Here is a 13,003-nt window from a genome sequence, read left to right as displayed (position 1 = left end):
ATCGTGTTTACCTATCTATCTATCTATCTATCTATCTATCTATCTATCTATCTATCTATCGTTCAGATTCAATGGCAATTTTCGTTTCCAGCGGCTACACTTCAAGCACAATAAGTATATCTCATCTAAAGTACAGTTGTGTTGATTCGGTGATTATAAAGCTAATGATCATGTCAGCGCGTCGCTGCTGTTGATACTTTCCTCAGCCTGTCTGTGCGGATTAGCGCGCCGTGTCTCTGAGCGACAGCAGGTGGCGGTGTGGCTCTGAGGCAGTGAGGGCGCTTCGCGGCCACTGCGGACTCTCCGCTCTCCTCGTGCTTCTGGGATACTGGAGGATTTGCTCGCTGTATAATGTCATGGCGACCATCATGGAGCAAGTTTTTCACGGTTTCGTAACTGCTGATAAATGTGGGAATCGGAAATAGAGGTTAGTGCATTTAGCTTCAGTCCTAATATGCCGCTGTATCGATGGGATTTACCGTTTTACCATTTACAGTTACATTTGTGGCCAATGAGAAACGCCTAACGTTAGCTCTAAGTCGCTAGTTAGCACAGTTAGCTGGGCGGCCGGTGGCGCCTTTGTTAGCGGTACCAGCGGTCAGCTGGTCTGCAGTGCGAGGGTAATGTGTCCATTTTATCGCTGATGCACTTCCAGTTTTGCTTCGTTCACGCGGTCAAATACAAAATTCGACCTTGCTTTGTGGAGTTAACGCCAGAATTTGTGGAGCCGATGCTGCTACCTAGCCTGCGTTTGCTCAGCTCTTATTAGCCTGAGCTGGATGTGGCCGAAGGCCTAGCCAGCTGTTTATGTGTATCTAGCTAGTTACTGACGGAGTGTTTGTAACCTAGTTACTGTTTTAAACACCATCTCAAGCTTAAAGTTGATGTGTAAGTAAAACGTTTGGTCTTCAGCGCCCGTTTTTTCTAACACAGTATTACCAAGCCGCTTCTGTTTTTATGAGGCCCATGTGCATAGAGACCGTGCGGCTTGACGAAGCTGAAGTCAGCTTCCTTCTCGAATTCCTGTTCCACCTTAAATGGTGCGGCAGGTAAGTTGCACTCTGGCGCCCGGGCAATGTACCCGCTGCGCCGTTTAAGGTGGGCCGGGAAAGAAACCAACTTTAGCCTCATCGTCGCTCGTCAGTTTAGCTAGGTTAACGTGACATGAAGTATCCCGGCAGCGCGTTGGCCCAGACAGCGCTAACCGACTGTCCATCCCGCAGTGAAACCTCCGACGTCCCATCCTGCGGATCTTTATCACCTCCACACATCAGACCCACATATTTACCAGCCCCAGTTTTGCCGCGGCGTTGTCTCAGCCATGTGCTGTCTAGTTGCTTTTTATGATGACGGAAATAGTCTGCTAGCCGCAGGTTAGCCTGTATGTAACCGTTAGCTTGCTCGCTAAGTTGAACGACTTCTAGAAGCGTCTGTGGGTCTTTTGTGAAGAGCTGGTCCAGCTCGATAAGCGTTTGCTAGCTGTGCTACAGCTGTAGACGGTTTAATTTCAGTAGTTTAATATGCTTAGTTGTTGTAGTTATAGTGGAACGTCGTTTATAAGTTGACTTAAAAGAAATATTAGATTTCCTGCCGACAACCGAAAATCCAGCATGGAGTTGCGAGTCTTGGCGGGAGTTGTTTAGTGTGCAGCGGGTTTGAATCTGCGGCTAGCAGCAGTGTTTACTTTCACCTTGACCGTATTTCACTGGCCATAGTCGCTCATATAAAGCAGTATGTCGCCAACGGCATATTGACTGCATATAATACGATAACTACTGCCGGTTAAAGGGGAATTGCGTCGATTATTGAAGGGGGAATATATATGGATGGATGGATGTATATGTACGTATTTTTGTTACAGATTAATTAATACATTTGTAGAAAATGTACCAACACCGATTTTCTTAACAGTAGTGGTGATGGGAATCATACGTACCAGTGTCCACAATACAAATTAGCCATTGTATGTATTATGTCTACTTTGCACTTTGTATGTAATGTTATTGATGGTAAAATAATGATCAGTCTGAAAATACAAGTTTTCTTTGGAGACCGTTTTGCTTTAGAGCATCCTTCCTGTATCCTTCTATCATGAATTGATTACATTACATTGATTAAAATACATTTTAGGTCAAAACATTATCACACAACTCCCAAGAAACAATGTCTCAGATGTCAGACAGCATATTCATAACCATTCTCTGCAATAACTTTCTGTGGGGGCACTTTCAGAGGTGGACTCCTGGTTCCTCTCACCACCACTGTGTACAATTCTAATCAAATCTGTATTTTAAAATATGCCCTTCATGCTGTTTTACCATACTACATTCTAAAAGCGGGTAACTAATAGCAGGGTCTGTTTGTTATGCAGCTACTTCATCAGCTAAGTGCAGAGAGACACTAACCAGCTATCATGTTACTACAGTACCAGATAGATTAGATCTTTTGTGATATCAGTTACACTAATACAGTGAAAAAAATGTGTGCGGTATTTGATTTTTCACTTTTAAATTTATAATTGTAATTTTCTCACCGTTCCCTCAGAGTGAGCTGTGAGGATCGCTTCATCTCCCATTTCACAGATCAAGGCAGGTTGACGGGGTGAAAGAAATCCCAGTTTGCACCAGGTTCAAGAGGTCTGCGACAGAGGTGCAGAAATGGAATGTGCAACAAATACTAATGTTGGTATGTGTCATTTACATGAAGAGGGTTGAATGTCACATTCATTGTACACTGGTGTTGGCTGGCTTCATCCTATAATCGGCTGTTTTTGTAAAGTATTGTTTTATGGTCTGTTTGTATTTAAACATTTATTCTTCCACCATGTTTTCTTTTTAGCTACCACCATGTGCTCTTCTTCTTTTTCAACCTTAATATTAAGGTTATTGTTATGTAATTAGAGGCTTTTATTGTTAATAATAATAATAATAATAGTAGTAATAATAATAACATTAATAATAATAATTCCATTGGACAGATTCACTTAAATTAGGGCTGGAATGATCAGTGAAAATTAGTATATTTTTGAAATAAGCAATATTCAGTAATAAAAATCCATTTGAATAATCGGCACGGTTACCACTTGTATGATACCAGGCGCTTTTATGGGATAACAAATGTTTACAAAGCCAAATACATCCTTCTCATAGGTAGCATGTAGCTGAAGCTCTGCTATCCAGATGCTGTTGTGATTTGGTGAGGCGTGTGAGCCAGTTGCAATTCCAGGTGGCAGTATCAGTTTTATCTCCACAAAAATAAGCTTTCTATTGTTCGTTTGCTCACTAGCTGTGTGGCACGCTCTTAATCTACAAAATTTTTCTTTTATACAGTTATGTATTCATTTTCTTCTATTGTTGAAGTGTATTTGAATATAAAAGATGATATTTGATAGAATATTTCAAAATAAATATCTCATAGCTGCAGTGTTAGCTATAATAGCAAAATGCTGAGCAGTGCTGGAGGTCATCTAGTGGCAAGGCACAATGAATGTCAGTGGCATTTACTTATTTTTTAATTTAATGTGCATCTTCATTAAAACAGTAGTATCAGTTTTTTGCCGCTGCAGTTTTCCTGGTATGCGATAGCCTTTAGGTGGAATGGCAGTGCCTTAAGCAGTTTGCTAGAGCTAGTGAAACGTTTTGACTCCCCAAAATGAAAATTCTAGACCAAAACCAAAATTCAAGATGCACTGCCAGAAACCGAAAGGAAGGACTCTTTGATATGTAATTGGCTGTTTTGTTAATGCCTTTGAAATAATATTCTTGCTCAAAAGGAACTGACAGGGAACCAGAGGGTTAGTTTAATTTTAAACCGCTTGCTAGGTATTATTAAGCATTAAAAGTCGTAAAAATTATGAAAACATAATACTTAATGGCTTTCCAACACTTATGTAGCTGAATACCAGAGTGCCTCTGCTACGACAGAAACCATTTTGTTTTTTAAATATGTAAAGTATGTGGGCATGGCTTCAGAAATGTTAGTCATTTAGAGAAAAAATGAACCCCATCAGGATCTGACAACTGCATGTGTTCACAGTAACAATTTTCAAAGCAAGACATAAAAAAGTTCATTAATATGATGCACAGATTTTTTTTTTTTCAGTTACATGGTTTTATTGATGGAAATTTAATAAAATCAGTCAAATTTAAAATGTGAGCTAAAGAACGCAGCTGTAGCAGACCGTTTGTATTTCCCTGGCCTCTTTTTCCCCTGCATGGCAAAAAAGTTCTGAGCGCTGAGGGTAATCATTCCAGTGGCTTTCTTAAATTTTTATTTTGGAAAAGAAACTTTTTTTTTTTTTTTTTTTTTTCTTCTAAAAGTTAAACTGCTAACCAGGAGAGAGAGTGACTGACTAAAGCGTTGGTGACACAAAATTATATGATAGTAACTCAAGTCTGAAGAAGTGAAGTTGAGCAGCTGATGTTAGAGGCACAGAAAGCTGATATTAAACCTTTTCTGTGGTGTCTGGAGCTGGAGCCTAGATAGCTAATGCTAGCTGGCTTTTCTCTCCTAGCTAACTTGGCTAAAGAGATCCAAACACCCCATTATGGGTTTGATTTGATTAATTGGTGCTCTGCTATCACAAGGTGTAGATCACAACTGTTAGTTATAGTGTGAGAAAAGGTAACTGATTAGCATTGGGGTGACAGGAAGCCGAAGTCAAAACTGTTCTGTGGTATTTTAAAAGCTGTAGCCTGCTTGACTAAGCTAACACAATAGTATGGTGACATTTTGCTCGACAGTGGAAAAGAATCCGGTGCTCAACGGGTGATGCTGAAAACCTTTGAACTCGTCTGTGCTGACCAGAAGACAAAGGGAGCAAACAGTGTTTTTATCACAATTTCTCATTGGCATTACTATTCAAATTATTTGTGCGATTTTAACGTACTATTGTAGGCCTTTTTAACCTATTTCTATTTTCTGCTATTTTTAAGCCAAAAACTGAAAAGGCATTTACTTAAATTTCAGTCTCTAATGATGCTGATTTAGTTATGCAGTGAAATTGAAACAAAATATAAACGTTAGCAAATAGTGACACTGCTGTCCTGTAATCATGCACCACCTTTGATTATTGGTGAATTATGTTAAATCTTGTCGTATAGTTTTCTTTTTTCCTAATCAGCAGCCTTACTAGATCCTTAACTTGCTTATCAACAGAACCGATTTTGCGATACGTTACATGTTTAGAGTTTTAAACTGCATTACCTCTGCCTTTGAACCACTCTCTTTTTAGCATGTGGTGATTACATTAGGGACATTATCAAGGAAACAGAGCTGAAGGGGTGTCTTTTGATGTGATTTATTCAGGGTATGTATGGTCACCAAAATTTGGAAAAATTACAACAGCAAAAAAACATTTTCTAAGCCTAGAAATGTTTTAGGTAAATACTCTAAAGGTTTTGGAAAAGGCCTGGAAATTTGATTTAAAATCAGTTTTCATCTTAAGTAGGAAAGTGAGATTTGTTCCATTGATGAAATAATGTGTATTTTCTAGGCCTTTAAGTATGAGCTTAACAAAGGCATGTCTCTTACAGGTGATGCATCTGAAACTGCTCTGTGTGAAGACATTGCTCTCAGGGATGGTAGTGAGACACCATGGAAGAAAAATAAGAAGCATAAAAAACACAAAAGTAAGAAGAAGCGCAAGAAGAGAAAGGGTGAAAAAGAGAGCAGCTCTGAATCTGGAGTTGAATCAGATGGAGAATCTCAAGCAAAACTGAAGTAAGATTTGGCTTATTTTGCTTTTGAAATAAAAGACTAGACTACCCATACCTTCCTGTCATATCACAAAGCACGAGGAAAAGGCTTTCTGAAAATAGTTTTTATGTTTAACCAGTATGAAAAAAGAAGGCCCATCTACCTTTGAGACTCGAAGTCATGATGAAGATAAAGAAACCACAAGAAATTCCGTAGCTGGTAAGAGTTTATGTGATCATTTATGCTTATTATTTGATTAGAATACCAATATTATACTAAAGTCAATATGAATCTTGCGCAGCCATAAACCTAATTTGTCAGCAAAGTGCATTTTGCATATGTTGCATCTGTCTTTTTTTGACAGAACATCGTGCTGATGATGATGACGGCAAAGTCAGAAAAACGAAGCGTCACGCAGGGAAAAAGAAGAAGAAAAAGAAACGAAAAGAAGAAAAGCAAGAGAGAAATTCTCCTTCTCGATCACGGTCACGATCAGCCAGTACGTCAGAGTCAGGGTCAGAGTCAGACTCTGAATCAAAAATGGTTCAAGCATTGCAAATGGAGTCACCTAACTTGGGCAGAAAGTCTCCTATGGGTGCAGTGAAGCACTCAAATGATGGGTATAAAGAAAAAAATTCACACCCAGATGAAATAAAGGGAGATGCAACCATCAAACCTGAACATTCTGAAGAGAAACACACAAAGTCTGCATGGAGGAAAGATGAGTCTCCTGAGAATACATGTGATCAAGCTGTAAATAGAGAAAAATACAGTGAGAAGGACACAAAAATAGAGAGTTTTGGTAAAGGTTTTAGCAAAACTCAGGAACTCCCTGATATTATCCCCAAACAGGAGAATGTACACAAAGAGCAAGTCAGCCAGAAGGAACCAAATGGAGATAAGAGAGGAAAGAGGGATCCTGAGAAGTCACTCTCCAGGTCAAGGTCCCGATCGCTGTCGGACAATAAAGGGACTAAATCAAGCCACAGTCGATCCAGAACTCCGAAGCGATCTTCTGGTGTGCCAGCGCATCGAAAAGATCAATCTCTCTCAAGAGAACGGTCGGTTTCTAGCCCAAGAAGAAAGAAGGGTGTGCAAAAAAGACACTCAAGGTCTCCATCAGAAAATCAAAGATCTCGATCTAGATCAGTCAGGGGTACAAGACGTAAGTCAAGGTCCCGCTCTGGAAAGAGAAGGAATCGCTCTGGCTCCAGGTCCCGTACTAGGGCCAAGAGATCTAGGACCAGGTCCCCACGGCGCAGCCGCCGAACAAGATCTAGATCTGTTGGAAAGCTACGCCGTTCAAGGTCAAGGTCAAAAAGATCTGTTTCTCGCCGAAAGGCCCGTAGTTCGAAATCACGCTCCAGATCTGCCAGGAGAGGCAGACGTTCACGTTCTCGTAAAAGGACACCAGTATCCCGTGCAAGAAGATCTCGGTCCAGGTCGGTCAGGAGAATGAGACGAACCCGTTCAAGGTCCATTGTGATCCTCAGGAGGTCTAGATCTCGATTGAGGCGAAACAAAAGGTCTAGATCAAGGTCTGTTCGCAAAATCAGATCAAGGTCTAGAACACCAAGAAGACGTAGTCGATCTCCCTCTCCACTGCACTCCAGGCACTCTAAATCAAGATCCCCTGTTCGGCAGAAGAAGTCAAAATCTCCACGTAGACCAAGGTCAGAATCAAGGTCTCCTAAGCGCAACAAACGTTCAAAATCACGATCTGTCTCACGTCATTCAAAGACTAGCTCACCTAGATTTAAAAGAGGAGCAAAGAAAGCTAAAAGTAAGCGATCAAGATCTGTTTCACAGAGAGACTCATCCAGGTCTAGATCCAATTCAAGAGAGAGGCTTTCCTCAGATAGAAGTCAGTCTCCGGCTAAGAGCAGGTCTAAATCTCCTGCTGAAGAAAGAGAATCTTCAGTGGAATACCGTAAAGATTCTGATGGTAATAATAAAGAAATAGAGTCCAAATCACAGAAACCAGTGTCTCATGAATGTGCATCTCCACACAAAGTATCAAGTGAAGACTCCACAAAATCAGACCTTGAGTCAAAAAAAGAAAATGCCACAAGAGAATCCAAGACCACCTTGGAATGCAAAGAGAGGCCAAACACATCTAGATCTAGGTCCTCTTCATCAGAACCATTACATCAACATGAGACCACTGGCTCAGATGATAATGAGCAGTCTGATAATTCAAGATCATCACCAAGTCCAGTAAAAAAAGAATCGGTGTCAAAGTCCAGCAGAAAGTCCAAGTCACCCCTCCGTAGGAAGCGCTCCAGGTCCATATCATCCACCCATAAGACACGGTCCAAATCAAAGTCGGTTAGTGGTAGGGAAAGGTCCAAGTCTCCTCCAAGAAAACGAAAGTCTAGATCTCCCTCACACAGCCAAAGGAAGAGATCAAAATCCAGATCACCTGTCCGGAGACGGAGATCGCGTTCAAGATCAGTCAACCGTAGGGGAAAGTCGAGGTCTAAATCTCGCACTAGGACCAAGCGCTCAAAGTCAAGATCTCCCAAAAGAATACGATCCAAGTCTAGATCACCAGTCCGTAAAAGACGCTCTAAATCACGCTCTCCTGCTCGAAGAAAAAGATCCAAGAGTCCAGAAAAAAGCAAAAGATCAAAATCCCGTTCCCCTGCCAGGAAAAGACGGTCACGATCACGGTCAAAATCACGGGCCCGCCATTCACGATCTAAAAGATCTCGCTCTGCTTCTCGCCGGAGGAGACCTGTATTTCGAGGTCGTTCTTTTGACAGACGAGATCGATGGAAACGTGAGCCAAGCCATTCACCTATTCTCATTCTCCGTAAAAGAAGGTCCACTTCGAGAACACGTCGCAGCACTAGCAAGACACCACCTCGTCTCACTGAGCTGGGTAAAAGAGCTTTTTATGCACTTGTCTATGCAGTTGAAAATATTAGGAACTTGATGTTCATGTTTGTCTTCACTTTTCTTCTTCACAGACAAAGATCAGCTCTTAGAGATCGCTAAGGCTAATGCTGCTGCAATGTGTGCTAAAGCAGGGATGCCCATCCCAGAGAGCCTCAAGCCTAAGGCTATCCTCCAGTTGCCTTTGCCAACTCCTACTTCAGCCCCTTTAACTTTGCCTCTGCCCCTTCCAGTTCCCAATTTGCCCATGAACCTGCCGTTGGGCATACCTGGTATGCCTGCGATGCCAAACATGCCTATGAATGCTGCTGTGGCTAGCATGACAGCAGCCACTATGACTGCAGCCCTATCTAATATGGGAGCCTTGGCAGCTATGCCCCCTATGCCTCCGCTGCCCACCATTACCAACAAACCTCCTCCGGCACCTACACCTAATCTGGCCAACATCGAAGAAGTAAAGAGGAAAGTGACACAGCAGGCTAACAGCATCAGTATAAAAGAGTTAACAGAGGTGAGATAAATTAGTTGTTGAGTGGCAGGTGAATATGTAAGGTATAATTCTATGCTACCTATAATAATTTGGAGCATGTTTGTAATTTCATAACGGCTGTAAAATTATGTAATTTGCCATCAGTGTTGTAAGTAGTCATGTTGATTTTGCTTTCAGAAGTGTAAACAGATTGCAGAAAGCAAGGAAGAGATGAGCATTGCAAGGCCCCATGTTTCTGATGACGATGACGACGATGATGAAAAACGGGTAAGAGAACTTATTCACTGATGCCTATTTGTGTTTACAATAGTCACAGGCACATGAAACAAACTTTAATTAGCACGTTTTCTTTGTAGTTAGGCTAATGAGACTCCTGTGGGCAAATATATATAATGTATAAAAAGCAAAGCACTCAAAGGAGCTCCACATAGATTTGTACGATTTCATTATTAATCATTATTATTAATCATTATTAATATTATTAAATAATTAATAATAATTCTTCCTATTATTAAACACAGTAGCTAATTTGACCTGTAATTTTTCTCAGCATGGAGTTAGAAACAGACATGGCTGGTCAGGAAATTACAACAGGGCCCTTGTAGATTTAATCCTGTCTAAAAAGGGCTTCATTTTCAGCTGTTTGTATTTAAAGTCTAAAGAAGCTTTTGTTGACATCCCGTAAAAGGAGTGTAAAAATCTTATGGAGAGGTAGAAGACAGCTGTGTTAAAATGGACAATGTGGATGCCTTAACAAAATGGATTTGGGCAGTAAATTATAAATCACTTACAGTCTGAGCAAACCCTTAGTGAGCCAGAGCTAATATAACAAGCATAACCAAAAGCTAGCAGGCTAGCTCATTTGTCTCTCTACCTGCTGTCCATTTGTCCAACTGGTGATCATATCTAAATTTATCTGGTTTGCTTTCATTTTCTGCTGGATGTTTAATATAATACTCAATGTTTTGAGTATCATAATCATAATTGCTGCAAGAACATGAACATTACCAAGCCAAAGCACTGTAAACATGCACTCCTGCAGCACAAACTTGCCCTGCATCCTTACGTTACTGTTAAAACACTGAATTCTCAATTGCGATAGAGCACAAATTAGTGTCTGTAAACGTGATCTGCTGCAATTCCACCAGCTGCAATTGTGTTGCCTTGTTCTGTTGAGGTGATGGACCATATGTTTATATGAGTAAACAAGCTTTGTGAGACTCAACAAACTGGTGGTCTGCTGTGACAGTTGCCTGGATGTGCTGGCAGTGCAAAACCACTTGGCTGTTGCTATAGCACCCCTTAATGCAACACTGAGAATGCAGAATGCAGCTTGCATCTGTATAAATTGCATCGTGCCATGCACATGTTCACGTACTTGCTTGAAGTATGTTTCTAGCCAAAGTAAACGGACTTCTCACAGTGAACTAATTTAGTTAGTTAAGCTGAGAAACAATATTCATTAACAATTTTTTTTCTCTCTCTCTCCCTCCCTCCCTCCCTCCCTCCCCCCACCCCACCAACTCACCCTGTAGTAACCAACTGTGCCGCTTCGTTAAGTGTTTCCCCTACCCATCGTTGACCGTTAAAAAAAAAATGGGGGGAGATGAAGTGTCAACACTGGATATTAATGATTTGTAAATCGGAGGCAGACCTGGTTCCAGTGGATATTTCAACAGTCTCAACACTTTTTCCTTAGCTGATGACACCACCGTAGGCAGCAGATTTTTTTTTTCTTGCCTCAGGACTTGATCTACTAGACCGGATCATTTTGTTCATCTTCAAATGGATTAAGGGGCTTACAGTCTCTTATACAGTGAAGCAAAAGCACTGCTTGGTCAAACTCAAAAGTATTATTTGACTTTCAGTGTGGTCTGTCTGTCTGGACAGTTGAAAGAAGCTTATTTCAAGCTGCTCTTTTGGATATTTGGTTAACAAGGTGATCATTTTACTCCACCCAGTCTTGCGCCTCATCTCATTACATGTAAATCTCATCTATGAAGTACTTTTGTGATCAGGAGGACTTCACTGTTATTTGTTCTTAACATTTTTGTGAAGTTTCTTTTTTAGTCATTAAAATTTGAGGACAACATTGTGACTGCTGTACTTCATGGACAATATTTTTCTTAGTGTTGCAGTTGTAGTGTGCTGTTGTATCTGACCGACAGCTGGCTTGTAACCATTGTTGGCCAGTGTCTGCTGGCAGTTAACTGTTTTAGCCTGGTTGGGGAAACACAAATCTGAGTGGACCTACATGTGTCAAGCTTTTTGAGGGAGTTCTTGTTTTGAGGTGTTTATTTTTAGATCTCTGAATGGATTCAAAAGGGGCACAGCATTGGTTTTAACACCTTAGGAAGTGTACAGTACTGTTTTATTTTGTAATTTGAATTGATTGAAAATTGTATGTGCTTTTGCCCAGTAGAGGCTCGTGTTGGGGTGCTTTGTTTATGATAGCTGTGGAATTTTACATCAACATTCTTGGCAAAGGGTGATTTAAGAGATAGGAATGCATAATATTTACTGAGAACAAAAACTGTTTCTTGTTGAGACACCTGTACATTATGCTATACTGTTCAGTGTGTAGCCTAGGTGTTCATTTCCTTTAGTGTTATTCGTTTAATCTTCTTTTGTGTTTATCCTTTTTTTGGTACTGTTTCATTAGTTTGTGCAGAGACGCTCATCTCCAGTCAGTTCAAGGCTGATTAGAAGTGAGAAATATTTCCACTTTAAGATCAGCCTCAGGAAAGATTTTAAACATTAATTTAAATCACACATGCTGTCTCTTCAAGCTTCAGATTTATCCTAGTAAATGCAGTCTTGTAGAACAATGTTATGCACACAAAATAAATACACATGCACCTGTACTATTTTCACTTGTCTGTCAACCCTAGAGGAGCACTGCCAATGAAAGGGGTAATTAAACACTCTGGGTAAAGTATGGCCACTTTCAACACTTTCCCCCACACTGACAAAATACTTGGTCTCTCACTAGAAGGTCTACAGATGCTGATCTTGTGAATAAAATACTGAGTAAAAAAAACAATTGGCAGAAGCGATTTGAGCCAGGATTTGTACAGCCAGGTTTAAGTTGGGTTTAAGGTTTGTTTTTGGAACTGTGGAGACAATGGTTAAGAAGTTATTTACAAGTCTTTTGCAGACTACCCAAAGTTGTGACCAAAAATGTTTTAACTTTGTTTGATTCCCACTGTTAGACCATACCGATATAGGAAAATGGGAAATACTTCACTATAACTGTGAAATTTCTGTGATTATTCAGCACACTGGTCAAAATGAGTGGTATTAAAAACCTGTAAGGCAGTGTATTTTGTATCCTTTGTATAGGCTCAAGTACCGCATTCCTAACAAAGTGTAGTATCCTCAATTTTGATTAAACATTGCAGTTTTTCCGCTGCCATAAGATTATGTTGCTTGCTTTGTACATAATGCAACCTTGATTATTAAAATAAATGACCATGATCACTGAATTCTTTTTTTTTTTTTTTTTTCTTTTTTTTTTTTTTACATGTAATATAGTTTAAAGCTTCTACCATTTCAGTAATTCCCTCTACTTGCTCAACGATTTAATGGTAGCACAGTGGCTCGAAATGTGCGTTTTTAGAGCAGTCCTTGTGTGAGGAAGTCTAATAACTTGTATTTGATTATAATAAACAGAAAATGTTGATAATGGACAAAAAGCTATAACTGACATGTAAAAATCTCATTCTAGTGTTGAAATTCTGGTTTACTTTACTATGTACCACTAGGTGGCCAATAGAGTTAGTGGTACTTGGTCCTAAGAACTGAGTTTTACATGTTAAAAAAATAGAAATACATTTCTAAATTAGAAATTTCTACATTTTACAACCGTGTTTCAGTAGTAAGAGAACTATTTGAATATGTAATTAGACTTTCTACATT

The 13,003-nt window shown here is 40.0% G+C and overlaps 1 protein-coding gene across 1 annotated transcript; it reads left to right on the top strand.

Moving 5' to 3' along the window:
* Positions 1-229: 229 nt before the first annotated feature.
* On the top strand, positions 230-12,570 carry si:dkey-67c22.2 (uncharacterized protein LOC792544 homolog). Its single transcript, XM_017695319.2, has 8 exons — positions 230-427; positions 2,545-2,685; positions 5,535-5,721; positions 5,837-5,916; positions 6,062-8,581; positions 8,670-9,106; positions 9,263-9,352; positions 10,621-12,570. Exons 2-8 carry the CDS (start codon positions 2,658-2,660, stop codon positions 10,621-10,623), a joined length of 3,345 nt encoding a protein of 1,114 aa, XP_017550808.2. The 5' UTR covers positions 230-427; positions 2,545-2,657; the 3' UTR covers positions 10,624-12,570.
* Positions 12,571-13,003: the final 433 nt, after the last annotated feature.

The sequence above is a fragment of the Pygocentrus nattereri genome, chromosome 6, assembly GCF_015220715.1.
Source record: "Pygocentrus nattereri isolate fPygNat1 chromosome 6, fPygNat1.pri, whole genome shotgun sequence".
Classification (NCBI taxonomy): domain Eukaryota; kingdom Metazoa; phylum Chordata; class Actinopteri; order Characiformes; family Serrasalmidae; genus Pygocentrus; species Pygocentrus nattereri.
Note: the sequence above shows the minus strand (reverse complement) of the source record. Positions and strands in the feature narration are given on the sequence as shown.